Source organism: Lutjanus erythropterus, chromosome 3, assembly GCF_056507025.1.
Source record: "Lutjanus erythropterus isolate fLutEry1 chromosome 3, fLutEry1.hap2, whole genome shotgun sequence".
Taxonomy (NCBI): Eukaryota; Metazoa; Chordata; class Actinopteri; order Lutjaniformes; family Lutjanidae; genus Lutjanus; species Lutjanus erythropterus.
In genome coordinates this window covers 18,130,445-18,146,259 of record NC_139319.1, presented here as the reverse complement: position 1 = coordinate 18,146,259, position 15,815 = coordinate 18,130,445, and the positions used below count along the sequence as shown (strand labels likewise).

The 15,815-nt window shown below is 39.3% G+C and overlaps 1 protein-coding gene across 1 annotated transcript; it reads right to left on the bottom strand.

Annotated features, from left to right (window-relative positions):
- Positions 1-4,586: 4,586 nt before the first annotated feature.
- Positions 4,587-15,619, bottom strand: mogs (mannosyl-oligosaccharide glucosidase). The gene is made up of 5 exons (XM_084715254.1): positions 15,509-15,619; positions 12,322-12,685; positions 10,807-11,030; positions 10,470-10,663; positions 4,587-6,373 (listed from the first exon to the last, which is right to left on the bottom strand). Exons 2-5 carry the CDS (start codon positions 12,668-12,670, stop codon positions 4,603-4,605), a joined length of 2,538 nt encoding a protein of 845 aa, XP_084571380.1. The 5' UTR covers positions 12,671-12,685; positions 15,509-15,619; the 3' UTR covers positions 4,587-4,602.
- Between the last annotated feature and the right edge of the window lie 196 nt (positions 15,620-15,815).

Below are 15,815 nucleotides of genomic sequence, written 5' to 3'. Positions count from 1 at the left end.
AGAGCGAATCAGGTAAAGACAAAAGATCCCGGGTGAACCTATTTATAGTGGGCCTTACATAACATACATAGACCTATGTTGGCTGAGGCAAGTTTGGTGCTCGACAGCGAGCTTCTGGGGGGGGCAAAGGCAGGGTACAGAGAGCTGGAGATGCTCAATCCTGGAGGGTGTTTTATAGAAAGACACAAAGTATAAACAGCAATTAGGCCAGTGTGGATGATGATGCTGATAGCAAGTGAATTAAACAGAGAGGAAGGCTTGCTGTTTTGATGTGAGGGAGAACAAACACCGTTACACTGTCCTGCGAGGGCAGTGATGTCAAAGCCGGAGTTCCACGAGCATGATTAACATGCAGAAAGCTAATGAAAATTGACACATTAACCAGTTCATAGCCACAAGGCTCGAGGAATACACAAAGAGAAAAAAAAGGCATACGTCACAGGGAGCATAAGTTCATAGTCAGTTTGCCTGAGAGCCTTGTTTATTTGTATGGGAGGCAAAAAAGTTGTGTCAGAGGACCACACACACACACACACACACACACAGATTATCGTGTGGCCTCAGGACAAAACATCTGACATCTCCAGTGAGATGTTATGAGCATACAAGCCCACATACGCACAGAGAACCTGTGCGAGAGCGGCTGTAATGCAGGAGCAGTGATCATCTAGAAATACAGCCTGCCACCATATCTTAAATCCAAATTGAGCCATTAGCATAATTATCCACTTATACTGCTTTAATTCTAAGTAGCTCTCCATTGTAAGTAAAATGATAGCTAAGCTGTATTCAAAAAGCCTCTTTTCCACTCACAAATGCCTTATTAATTAGCTCCCTCTAGCATAAGTTCCCAGTAATTACATTCAACAGAGGAGTCAGCGCTACAAGGGGGGTATTTCCAGCAACTATTAGACAACTTTTTTTCCATCTTTCTTTTTAATTACTCTGCAGATGTATAATGATTTCCATCATAAAAAAAAATATTCAGTTTCAACACTGAGCAGCAGAGATTTGGACACCGGCTTCACTCCATGTTCACTGCCAATTCACTGGTAGTAGGCAATCACAAAATATTCACTATATAGAAGCTCTGATAAGGTTGGGATGATATGCAAATGAATACTCCCTGACTCATCTGTTTATTATGCAGTCACATTAGTTAGCTCTGATGCTGTTTGGCTATTATCCCATCTCACTGTGAAAAAAGGGTCTTGGGTGAGGGGGATGGATTGCGCAGTGAGTGCTTTAGTCACACAGATTGTCCGCACTCTTCAAAGAAATAAATGCATTTTCAACTGTAGTTGCATTGAGGGGATGTGGAATCCATTTCCTCTGAGAGAAACGGCGAAACAGGCAGAGGACGCAGCTCATCTGTGTCCAAATCCCTCGACACCGTGCTTTGCGTTAGCAGGTCAAAGGGTCAAATGATGAGCTTGTGTCTCCTACGTTTCAGCCTGAAAACAATCATTGCACATTGATACATCATGTGATAATTTACCACATATGAGTCAGTCAACTGAATGCTTAAAATGTTGAATCTGAAACCTTTTTCAAAAATGCACACAGATACCAACTTATTGTTTATTTGTGCTGCTGTTAGTCTGCTGTTTTCATGAGTAGAAAAACTGAAGGACATGCTGTAGCTTCTAATAAATGTGGTTAAACTACCAATCTGTGGCTTCACAGCCTAGCTGCTGTTCTGCTAACTGATAGAGGCACTATTTTTAGCCATGCAACCTTAATGCACCATGCTAAGCCTTCAACTATACAACTGCACATCTAGCCCATTCAAAGGATTCATAAAAGTCTAGAGGTTGGAACCCAGTGGTCATGCACACAGACTGAGAGCCTGTATCAGTGCTCTCTCTCAGTACCTGTGTTTTATATTTGATGTCAGAGTATTAATAAGAACACTGCCACTGCATGCCCCTGTGTGTGAATGTATGCCAGCATATGTCAAGGAGTGAAAAGAATTTCCCATCTATGTGCTCTCCAGGCCTTTTGATTTTAGCTAATTAAGCACCTAGCCCTCACAGCAACTGCGCTCCATGGAAACCATGTAAAAAAGGCAGATTGACGTCAGCTAGAGGCCTTCGAATGTGCCATCTGACAAAAGACAGAGGACAGGGCTGCTGTACTTAAGGTCACAGTGTGTTAAAGCAACTGTCTGCTTTGACTGACAGAGGTGTGCTGACATTTGTGCTGAACATGTCAGGAGTTGGAAAAAGTATTGTCATTTCAATACTTCACCTTGCAAAACTGGAGGCAGGTAACAATCTTGGCTATTTAGTAATACGGCAAGCAAAGCAATAAAACAGTGTCTGAGGCTGCACTGTTTGACATTTATTAAATATTGCAAGTCTTAGATCTTAAGTTTATTCATATTTTGTGGAAAATATACACTTTAGAAAGATTTGAGAGATACAAGAAAAAGGAGCCATGGTGCGATTTCATCTACTAAAAATAAGAGCTATTTTACTAATCCAAGATAATATTTACTCTCCAAGACATAAAATGTGCAGACGTTCTAAAACAATGGATGCAGACTGGTGTGCATTTACTGCACAATCGTGTTGGCAAAGAAAGATTATGGAGTCATCTGTTTTATATGCAAGAGGCTCAGCTGATTTTTTCATCCACAGCAACTCACAAGTAGTGATAGAATAATTACCATCTAGTGTGAAGCAGTGTCAAGGTCTGAGCCACAACAACCAAACTCAAATTATAAAGTACAGACAGAGAGAAGGTAGAAGGTAATTTTAGTCTATTGCAGAAACAAGAAGAGATTCTAGCTGTAGGTTTAGATTCAATAATAATTTGCTTACATAAATTATAGTCACATAAAGATAAATTAATACAGTTTAGTATTGTGATATTTTGCATGGTCATACTGTGTTGATATACTGATGCCAAGTATAAAGTTAGTTTTTTTTTCTATAAATTAGCCTATTAAAATTACAAATACAAATTAAACATTTTGGCCTAGAATGATAATATCCATCACCCTTTCAGTCCATGAGATGGTGCTGATTTTCTTTCTAGTGAGGTCAGCAGAGGTCATGATCAACAGGACTGTGTAATCAGTCTTTCTGCTCAACAAGCCCACTTTGATTTAAGTGAAATGAACAGATAAAGATATTACATAAAACTGACATTGACTCAAGTTCATTTAAGGGCATAATTTGCAGATGGAAAAAGGTAAAAAAAAAAAAAAAAAGCAATATAATGAAATTATATTGCACAATATTCAATAATATTGTATTGTGACTTGAGTATTGTGATAATATTGTGTCACGGTGCCTTTGGTGATTCCTAAGCCTAGTAACATACAAACAATACCAAAAAAGTACAGTATGACAAAAAATTATTTCAACTGTTTATTGTTTTTAACAAAACAAAACAAATCTCACAGTCAGTGTAGTATTCCCTGTCAGTCAAAAGCTGTGTATACAAAATATGGCTGCTTTTAGAAGCAGTAATTTTAGAAATGTTGACTGTAGAACTACTATTACTATTTTTTTAAGACTGTGATCAAACAATTAAATATCAAAATGGCCAATCATTAAGAGACATCATTAAGACAGAGGACTGAGGACATAACTGAAGAGAAATGGCACAATAAAGAATAATGGCCTTCAATTGTCAATATAATGCATTATTTGCTCATTTGTGCACTTATTTTCCCAGATAGAAACTGACGAATCAAGAGTCGTTCATATACAACATCACACTTTTAGTGTGCAAGTATGGACCCCCCTTGGAGAGGTGGAGCAGCAGGTCTTGAAAAAAAAATTATAATCATCCATCTTGATTTTCCATGTTAGAACACTGCAGCTGGAAGCAATGAAAATGCGCGTGTCCAAAGCTGAGGGGATACAAGTTAAGTGTTTCTTAAATGAATCTTAAGTATATAACTGAAGTACTACATAGTGCTTGGCTTCACATACAGCAAAGACAGCTACACTTAGACTTGTTTGACATTGCACTGTAACACTGTAGCAACATGGTGACCCGTGGTGTCAAAAGTAACTAAGTATTGCTACATTTCGATACTATGTGTTTAAAACAATGCAATATCTCTTAATTATAGTATCGAAAATACCAAATGTAAAAGAAAAAAAAAAATCAGTTAAGTTCCTACTTTATTTTCCTGGCTGAAATTTGACTGGCAGCAAAGCAAAACTATACAGCGTTCAGTGACTTTTTTAGTACCAGCACTTTGGGCAGGTTGTTAATTTTAAAAAAAAGAAAGAAAAGAAAAGATGTGTCCAATTTTGAAGACTTTTTCTTTTTGCCATGTTATTGAAAGTGGTATCACATCTTAAAAAAAAAAAATTACTAGCATTGTATCGAAGTTCAAAATTCTGCTATTGTGACAACCGTAGATATAAAGAGCTCACTCTCTGGTAAAGAAAGTTGTTATTTTCAAGTGGTTAAACACCAATGAAAACATATTTATGATTATTATTTTCCATTTCTGCCATATTCTGACAATAAATCCTACACACTGGACCTTTAACACTTGGTCGTGATGTTGTTTCAATTGCATCCAGATAAATGAAGGCCAATATCTTAGAAAACATGAGATGAGATCTACAAGTATCAGTACTGTTCAGCCATCATTAATACTGTCAGGGCTGACCAGCCGGTGAAGGGGTGGCTTCCTTGGCCCCGGCCAGTGCTGTCATTGTACTGTTCCCAGATATACCCTGTTTCAACATACTGTCTATAAACATTATTGATAATGTTAGTCCTGAGTTCCTTATAAAGAGCAGCTGCCTTCTCTTGGTATGGCCCTTCTGTGTTGCTATAGTGGTGCAGGGCTCTGACTGCCAAGTAGTTGATGTTAATCCATATTGGTCCCCTCCAGTAGGGGGCGTCGTGTTCTGTGTTTCGCTTCATGTACATCGGGTCGGCCTTCGAGAGTGAACGCAGGCCGTAGGGTGTCCACAGCTTATTGGAGTCTCTCATGTCACGGAAGATGTGTTCTAGTTTGGGTGAGTCCGGTGTGAGAATGTGCAGTAAGAAAGGGAACAAGCTAACGTAACCTAAAGCGTTAACAAACTGCTGCTTGGGGTCCCGGTGGACCGAGCGCACGAGGCGTGCCACAGGAAACTGATGCCGAGGCTGTCCGGGAGGCACGTACACCTTCTCCCATTGCAAGGACACATTCTGGGTGTGGTTGCCATAATCACTGAAAGCACGAAGTTGTTCCGACCAGTGGAGCTTGTTCAGCAGGTTGTTGTCACTGAGCACTTGGTGGGAGAGTTCATAGTCCTGATGAGGCTCATCGAGAAGCCGGGCTATACTCGCCATGATGCCTGAAGACAAGGCCATCCAGCAGTGTAAATCCACATGGCGCTCGTCTGCTGATGGGTGTGAGGCCCGGGGGTAGTCGTCCAGCCCAGAAGTCAAGGTTTTGGGATTGAGGAAAAGATTGGTGTCCTTGTCACGTCCACGCCAGCGGTAAGAGTTTGGTTCGGGTCCCGTCTGTGTGGTGTTGTACCATTCGAACCAGGTTTTCAGTCTGGGGAAGAGCCTTCGGAGGAAAGGCAAGGTTGGTTGAGATTCTACCTTCTCTGGATTTGAAGAGAGCTGCTCAATAAGTTCCTGAAGAGCTAAGAAAAGAGTTGGTGGGTTGGCGTTCTCGTTACGCTGAACTACAAACTCAGCTGGAACTTTACTGCGAGCCTCATCTCCCAGAATCTGCTCACGGGGGATCCAGCCCTCCACGTTGATCAGGTCTAACCAGTGGGCAATAGATTCCCTCGTCACCTGTGGGTCCCACTTGCTCAGCAGCATCTGGTGAAAGCCCTCATCCCAAAGGAACCCTCTGGGAAAGAAAGAGCGTGATGGTACAGCAGTGAATAAAGCACCTTCAGGGTACAGAAGCGGGTATTCATTGTAAACTGACTGCACCACTGACTGGCCATAGAAGTAGCCCACTCCACCCAACATGTTGCTGAGCGCTGCCTTGCCAAACTTAATATGTGCCTGGCTAAAACCTTTGCTCTCAAGCACAAAGGTTTTCTCAAACTTTGCATCAAACTCAGCCTTCCTCTTCTCCAGCTCCTGAGTCATGACAGAGCCCACAAGTTGGTTGGGACGGTTGTGGAAGCTCCCCGACTCAAACAGAACTTCAATCTGGAACGGCGTCTGGACGGTGACCTGGTGAACCACAAAGTCGCTCTCCTTCCTCGTGTCAGTGGGTTTCTGTTGGTTTTGGTGGTGTGGAGGCTTGTAGGTGTCTACAGCGATATAATGTCTCTTCTCACCAGATGGAGGGCTGTAGACAAACCTGCGATTCAGACTGTGCTTCACAATGTCAGTCAGCTTCTCCAAGCCAGGAGAGACAGTCTGAAGGTAGTTGTAACTGAAAAGACAAGAAACTATTGTTAAAATAAACCTTAAAGTAGTTGTTTATCTGAGGTGCAGAAATTTTAAGACTTTAAAATTGGCTTGACAAAATTAAGAAAGACTCGACTTGGACTTTAACACTAGTGAGCTGTGACTTCACTTGGACTCAAGCCTTACAGTTGTGATTAAAATTTCACATACACTTGTAAAGAGCATGTATATCATGGCAGTTTTGAGTTTCTAATGATTCCTATAACTCTTAATTTTCTATGATGGAATGATTGAAACACATGCGTCACAAAAACAAAAAAAAGTGCATGCATTTTGGTTCTTTCATAAATTTATTATAGGTCTTCTAGAAATATGACAAAATCTGCTAGGTCAAAAATATACATAAAGCAAATTTAATTCTGAATTTTGGTGATGTAGAAAGTTGTGTTAATCACGTTTTTTCAGTGCATGGCCTTTTAACTTCTCGTGAGGGACTATAATCGGCTACAGATGATTTCTCTGAGCCAAGTTGTAAGGCCCATTTGATACACTCATTATACTCAGCCACAAACGCTACAATAGGAAGGTCCAAGGAGCTCAGCACATATCTGATGCAACTAAACTGACACAAGCTATCATCTACTGCTAAGAGACACTGTCAGGATGGCCAAGAGAATCACCAAAGAGGAGGTTTGCAATGAATTAGAAGCTGCTGGAACACAGATTTCAATGCCCACAGTCAAGCGCATTTTACATTGCCATGGGCTGAGAAGTTGCTGACCAAGACGGCAGTCCTTGCTCAAGAAGCAGCACTTTAAGGCTCGACTGAAGTTTGTTGCTGACCGCATGGACAAAGACAAGGCATTCTGCTGGAAACTCCTGTGGTCAGATGAAACAAACATTGAGCTTTTTGACCACAAAGACCAGAAATATGTTTGGAGGAGAGAAGGTGAGTAATTCCAAGAACACCATACCTACTTTCAAAAGCATGGTGGTGTTAGTATTATGCCCTGCTGCTGTTCTGCTGCAAGTGGGACTGATGCTTTACAGAAAGTAAATGGAATAATGAAGAAGGATGATTACCTCAAAATTCCTTGGGAAAACCTAAAATCATCAGCCAGAAGGTTGGGTGTTCCAACAAGACAATGACGCCAAACACACGTCAAAAAGTGGAAATGCACCGATTTCAATTTTCTTGGCTGATTCCGATTTTTTTAAGGGTCTGACCTGCCAATTCCGATTTTGGCCACTTCCGATTTTTAGTCTTTCAAAGAACTATAATTGACAGCATTCACAAACATTTTGCAACTTTTCTTGTAAAGATTAAGTTGGATGTTCATAAAACACTGACTATTAAATATTTATTAAACACTATTTTGCATTTTCTCCAAAGTCCTCCAGGTTACAGCCAGGCCTTATTATAGTTTTATATTAAGATTATGACTAGGGGGAACACGATCTTGCAAGATCATGGAATCTCATGGGATTTCACGGGACGCAATTTCACATGATCTCAGATGTAAACAAACCAGAGCGGACGCAGTGCAACAGTTTGCTGCAGTAAAACTTTGCTGTGAGAAAAATAGACAAAGAAGTTCAATGTTCTATGACAAAATGTTTGAGGAGATACAGGTTGTTTATTCTTCAGCCAGAACAGGAGGTGAGATTTTAACTGACTCTCTGTGAACAGCAGTCTGCTGCTGGCTAACATTAGTTTGAAGAGATACAAAGTTTACAGCTGTTCTGTGACACTGTCAGCTGCTCTGTCTCGTTGCAGACTGTCTGTCTTCTCTTTATCCTACTCTTGGAATCTGTCACCAACTTCATGCAAGCATGTGTCTGAGTGTGTGTAGCTGTGATCAGTGCTGTGGTCTTTGTGATATCACGGTCAGTTTGTCCACTGCGTGCATTTCGTGACCATTGTGCAGAAGACGTGCGTGAGAAGTCACCGGTCAGGGCCAGTCACGCTGAAAACCGGCTAGTTCCGGTGTCTGGCTGGTCAATCAGTGCATCCCTAGTCGAAAGTGGTAAAGAAATGGCCATATCAGGCTAGAATTAAGGTTTTAGACTAGCCTGACTTAAACCCCATCAAAAACCTGTGGAGTGTGCGAGAGACAAGTCCATGTCAGAAAGCCAGCAATTTTAGTTGAACTACACCAATCCTGTCAAGAGGAGTGGTCAAAGATACAACCAGAAGCTTGTGGATGGCTACCAAAAGCGGCTAATTGAGGTTGAGGGTGCATTTAACCAAATATTAGCATTGCTGCTTGTATATTTTTGACCGAGAAGATTTTGTCATTTTTCCAGAAGACATGTAAGAAATTTATGTAAGAACCAAAATGCAGTAGTGTTTCAACCATTTCATCAAAGAAAATTAAGACTTATAGGAATCACTGGAAACACAAAACTGGCACGATATACATGTTCTTTACAAGTGTATGTGCCAAAACATAAAGTCATGTTACCGAGATCCACTTGGAAAAAGTGATACCAAAAACTACACAGTAGTCTGCAAAAAGGAATTGTAATATGCAAAATGTTTGGGTTGAAATGTTGTTAAAATGGCATTACATTTGGCGAAGAGCACATTATGACTTGTTTAGGGCTCGAACCTCAATTTTTAGGATTTGGGACTTGATTGCAAAGACTTGAGACTTACTTGTGACTTAAAAGCAATGACTTGTTCCCACCTCTGGTTTATAGTAGGTTACTGACAAACAAGCAATCTAAACTGCCCTAGCTATGTGTGTGAAGCTTTGTAGTCTTATACTACATAGGTGAAAGGTTAGCCAACTTGTCTGAATTAAATCCAAATTTAAACTCCCCTTAGTCTTAATATTAATCTTCTTACAATAAATCATAATTCAATCAATTCTTTGCATTTGTATCAGTGCATACTGTACCTTTCTTTTATGCTATGCTGGTCTTTTCTGGACCTCATCAAAGTGTGAAATATTGGTGCTCTCTTCAAGTGTTGCTCACAGAGAGTCTTGATCCACTCAGTACAAAAATACTGAAACAACAGTGCTTTCTTAAGGTGGATAAACACCTTCACTGATTAAATGTTCTCTGTGTTGTTTCAAAAAAAGACTGGTGTGGAGAGGGTCTGATTTTCTTTGGATTTTCAAACATTTTATATAGTATAAATATTCCTGCTGTAATGTATTCCACAACTTTCACAATTAAGAAAACCCATTTCTACCAATGTGTTTACTGACTAATGAAACAAAGACTAAAAGTCCTGCTTTCACTGCCATCTAGTGGTTGGATTTCCTTTCTAGCCCAGCAGTAATGTATGATCACACTACAGTGCAACATGACTACTATGTATCATCTAAACACCACGCATCTGATGCTGGGAATCCAGAGAGATTCAACAGAGTTCAAATTTCAGGGTCAGTCAAAAGGCGCTTTTCATCTATAAACAATTTAATTATTGATCACATTTTAAATCACTACGTGCATTTGTAGATGGATCTTTTGCTCATATGCAGTTTAAATGACCACTGTTCATTGCTGTTACACATCACTGTGCCCTAAGTACATGTGTCTCACTTAGAGCATCAGCAACAAAATCAGTTTGCCTGCATTGTTGTCTATGGGTATCCTAATCCTAATTGGCCACAAGTGACAGTGTTGTGCAACACAGTGCAGCGTGCCTTTTTGAGCTGAACTTTTGTGGGCCACCCTGTTTTTATTTATTCTTGTCCTTTGTGCTAAAAGCGCTACAAGATTGTTAATTCATGGAGTTAAAATGAGGAGTTATCTATAAGGTACTTCTTTATACGTCTACAAAAAAATAAATAAAGTGGCAGCTGGCTGGAGGGAGATCTCCAGAGAGCTAGTTATTCCCTGTAAATGACCCACTTGCTGATGGCTCTGTTGTAAGTCATTTCCAGTAATGAAACTATCTAACTATCAGAATATCACAAAAAATATATTTAGTTAACCAAAGTCTTTGGGTCGATTATTACAGCCAATTACTGATTGGCAACTCTCTTTGCTAATCCTAGTAAAACTGAGAACTGGAAGTCATTCTGCAGTATGTTCCCTTCAGTTTCCTCTTTCACGATCATTCTCTTTTGAATCTGCTGCCATCACTTGTGTATTCATGCATTTACCTGGCATATTTAGCACTGGATAATTCTCCAGTAACTGGCTTTCTGAAGGTGATCTTAAAGTTTCCGAGCTCCTCTGAGAAACCAGTGATGGATGCGAGGCGGTTTCTCTCCTCGACGTGAGCCTCCAGTGAGCCCTGTGTGTCTGCTGCTGCGTAAAACATCAGGGAGATGACGGGCGCTTGAGGGGCAGAGCTCTGGTGGGTAAAAACAAAAATCATTTAACATAAGCACTTACTGCAAGTGCTTGGTAAATTCTACATAAATGGTACATTTCTACCACACAAAATACATTTGGGTAATGTGAGTGAACATACACACATTAATAGTCACAACTCACGTGCTGTTTGGCAGTGATCCTCCAGGTCCAGTCCCCTCCGTGTTCCCCTCCCCTCCTCTTGACAAACTCCGTGGTCAGTGTGAAATCATTGTCTCGGATTTCCTGGACTCCAAAGGTGATCCCATCATGCATCAGCCACCCATAGCTTTGTAAACGATCGCCTTGCTCACAGGTGTGCCTCAGGTTTACATCCATGTCAGAAAACTGACGCATCCACATCATGCCTGGGAAGATATAACAATCAAAGTAAATACATTTGGATCTACAAAGGATTCACAAACATCATTTGGAAAATAACTAGTCAACAGTTACACATAAAAGGTAAGTCCCAAAACTCACTGGCTGCATGCACCACGTTACCAGCCAACTGGGTTTTGAGAACAGCAGTGCTTAATTATCCGCTGTTACTCAATATTGGAAAATGTAGTGCACTTTGTGCTGTCGACTAATTAACAATATTGGTCATCCAAATTGGATGTGAGGGTAAACACTTCTAGGAACTGTGGCCAAAATTTACTTGAATTTGACAAGTGCCTGGGCTCGTTTCCCACCCTGTCCCTGATCCAGTGCAATTAACATTGAGGATTTGATTAAAGCAACAAAGCAAATATTTTGTAAAAGCAAATGATTAAACATTAAAAGGGAAATATACCACCCTAAAACAGAATTTTTTCTAAGATTTTTGTGTCATTTTTGACATTAAAGATAGTATCAACAAAACAAAATTCAAACAACATTCAGCTTGTTATATTTTGGAGAGCAGCAAGTAATGATTTTAAGTGAATAATCTGTCAATTCATTGATTTGTTGTTGGGTTCGTAAAATGACAGAAAATAGTAAATGCGTGTGCACACCAACACCAAATGCCAAATGTCTTGTTTTGTCCACAACCCATGGATATTCAGTTTACTGTCATAGAGAATTTAAGAAACCAAAAATATTTACATTAGAGAATCTGAAATCAGATAATTTATTTTTTTTCTTTCAATAATTAATCAATTAAGAAAGTAGTGATTCATTTAATAGTTGACAACTAATCAACTAATCTTTGCAGCTCTAATAGTATCTTTAGAAACTTTTGGATCTTCATTAGAATTTGAAATAAAAATCTGTGTAGTGCACAGAATCAGCAGGGTTTAACATACAAAAATCACTTTTCATGGTTTTAATCTTTAAAACTGAGTAAACAATGCTCTCTAACCTGCTTTATCATCTTAGCCGCCAAATCCAAAAGACAGACACAGTTTCATGCCATATACTACATATCAAGGCATATGCTGTGTGGTGTAATAACTGATTTTGTCCATATTACACAGCATGACCCATATCCCCACCATGGCGACTGTGAGGCATGTCTCCATGAAACACTGCTTATGTCATCTTCACTAATCTTAGTGGCCTCTCAGTGGCACATATATTAGCTATTCCAAAATCAAATCTGATCTGTACAATATTTCATGAAAAAGTTACTTTGCTACAGATTATCACTACAGTTTAAACAGCGTGCCAGCCTACCGGTCACAATGGAACTGGGACTCCTGGTTTTCATCCCAAAGTAGACCTGAGGCCTGTATGAGCCCCAAAACCTCTCTGGGGAAACCTTGGCACTGCTGCTGTTGGGATCCAGGACAGGAGGTGACGGGTGCAGGGTCACCACCCGTTTGGCAAGACTGGACCGCATGTAGAGGGCATAGAAGAACCAGATCAAGCTAAATATGCAGAGGCCGATGGAGATGTTGATGAAGACTTTGCCGATGTCAACTTTCTTTTTCTTCTCTTTGCGGTGAAATGCAGAGGGCTTCTCATCCTTCCTTGGAGGGGGAGCAGCTTCACCAGTCACCACCCTCTTCCTCTGCCTGCCCATCCTGCCCTTCTGAAGCTGGAAGAGGAAGATATTTTTATTTAAAGGTCTAAATCTGTGTAGCATCATCAGGGAAACTGAACAGTAACTGAAGGTCTGTTTTAAACAGTGCTTTATTTTTTATTTTTTTTATGTATTTATCGACCAACAGTGTAAGAGCGCCTTATTCTCATTTGGTGAAACATGTTATGACATGTTATTAATGTTTTAATATGAAGTTTACACAGTAATTAATGTATATAGTGAACAGTGAACTATACTGAGGTTATATTTCTATAAAATATTTTTTTAAATGTTATAATATAGTTATTGCTATTATCAAAATTCATTTCAAGTACTAGTAAACTCATTTTGAATTGAATGAACTGCAAACAGCTCTGCAGGAGGTTTTTTTCAATCCCCTTAGCAATTTTTTTGCCTCAAGGCCTTGTTTAAATCTGTACAGAGCATTGTGTGTCACACATAGGGGTGCGTACTGAAATGTGGTATTAAACTGCTGAATTATTAAAGACCAGAGTATTGATAAGCTCCAACATTTAAGTTTTGATATAATTTATTATCACACGGCTGCAGTGTCTCTCCTCTGTGTCAATGCAGCTCCTCCATACACACACATACAGTACGGAGAGGTGTCTGATCTGTTGACTTTTTTCATCAGCAGAATGTTTTATAAAGACCTGTGAAAGATTGCGCGAGTTTGATTATTTTAGAAGAAACAATAGACACAAATCTCGCGACAGTTCTGCAAATCAAGAGTTCCCTTCTAGACACAACCGAGAAAGGTGCGCAGCTCCAAAAATAGAAAATCCTTTTGTGGTGCTGATGTTTTTAAAACACTGAATTCACTGAGCCACAGGGAGTCACTGAAACACTGATCACTGACCTGTTGTGATGGAAAAAGTACTCAGATACTTTACTTCAATAAAAGCATTAATACCGGGATGTAAATATACATCATTACAAGTAAAATCTTGCATGTGATTATTTCCTTTTTTGAAAAATCGACATTTTTATTGCTTTTGTTGTACTTTAATGGTTCTCTTGTTGGTATTTTTTGATTACTAAATACAGATCTGCAAACTCCAGGAGAAAAAAGTGCCATGTTGGTAAACCAATCTCTTGTAGGGGGTCTGGGGGCATCCTGCTCCAGAAGAAAAATGTTATGATTTTAACAAGTTAACAAAGCATTCTGGTGATCGTTATGGTAAAAAGAGTGATTTACATGTTCCGTTTGTGGTTTCTGTAAATATTGCTACCTTTACTTTTACCTTTGTACTTCAGTAAAACCTAAAGTAAAAACAGTAAAAGTAGAAGAACAGTAAAGTTACTTTACCTAATACTTTTACATTAAGAATTTATAGTTGTTTATTTAAGAGACCTGTCTTATTTTCTCTTTTGTATATTCCCATTGCTCTTAAATAAAGCAAAAGTAATATAATAGAAAAAACTGCAGAATGCGCAATATTTCTTATCCAAGTACTCAATTAATCATCAGAATAATCAATAGATTACTCGATTACTAAAAGAATCGAGAGCTGCAGCCCTAAACAGGATGAAGGCTATACTTTTCAGCTTTTGGTTTGGTGAATCTGTTTTAGAGAGGTGTTAATTCTTATCAGTGAAACAAAAGAGGTGGACACAATATAATCAACTCCAAGTATACACCTCTCACATAATATAAGTTCACATGCCCACTAGGACTGGGCAACACGGACAAAATCAAATATTACACTATTTTTTGACCAAACACCTTCTCATCAGTATTGCAACAATATTGCAGGGAAGACTATTGGTGCTTTTCACAAAGTATTGACATAATGAGATTTTTGATAAATTATTACCAGTAAGGCAAAACAGAAATTACCTAATTTTACTGTAATGCAGTCTTTGAAACCAGGAAAAGACAACATGTATGCCATATCAAGATATATCAGTCATAATCTAAAACAATATCTAGTCTCATACCATGACTATTATATCAATATATTAACCAGGCCTATGCCCATATTATCATGGAGACCTTTATGGACATCTTTATGGAACACACTAAAAATAGGCTCCAGGTTTGTTGACCATTAATTAAAGACAGCACAGGCGTTTCCGTCCCCATGCCTCACAATAAAATCATTCTTAATGGCTGGTGTTGTTCAATATTTTTCCTATTGTCAACAAAACCCATTACAGGAACACAATCCACAATTTATTAGTGTGTCTCGCAATACTTCCTGACTTCCTTAACATGTCTGTGACTCTCATCCCCAAGCGCACTTGTTCCTGGTGTCAACAAAATCTGAAAATTTCAACTTCCTTGAAGATAAGATATGTTGCAGAGCTGCTGTAATAGACAGAGTGTAGTTTTATTCTGGTGTTATTACCAGAGTATACAGAAGAGAATCTGGCTATAATTATAACAACATATCAGTTCTAAGTACTCCTGTAACGTAGGTTAAGTTCACGTCATCTCAGGCTAAAACGCGGTCTTGCTAGGTTAACGTTAACCTTGCACGGTGTATGATGGCAGAAACGGCGTTGTTACGTCGCCGCCCATTTTATAAATTAAACCCAGCTTTTGATAAAGTGTTTCCAGTTTAAATAGCGACCACGACACCTGTTTTACCCGAACGCATTCATTCATTTAGTGACTCGCCACTACGCCCCGGTGGCAATGCAACGTTGTCTGCAGCCTGCACGCGCTAGTAAGTGTCATAATGCTAACGACAGTTTTCAGCGAAACCGGCCGGCTGTCGCAATATAATGACACTTTAATCAGTCAGCAGATAAAACAACAGGGAACAAGTGCGTAGTTTTAGCTTAATGTTAATTGAGCAAATGGTTACCGACCTGTCAAGATACTAGAGTCTCAGCTGCGGCTCATTATCCGTTGCTAGCTTACTAGCCACTTCCTGGTTACTACCAGCGGCGTACACTGACGTGTACTCCTCTCATTAGTATATGCGTGTGATGTCATCAGCCGTTTTGTTGCTTGCTCGTCATACTACTAAAATTATATTTTTAACTCATCATTTATGTGTATTTATTGTACTATTTATGTTATATTCTTTATGATTCATTTCAATTTGCACGCATATTGTTGTAGTTTAATTATATAGTTTTGTTTTTATGTCTGATTTGTTTTTTCATGTTTATT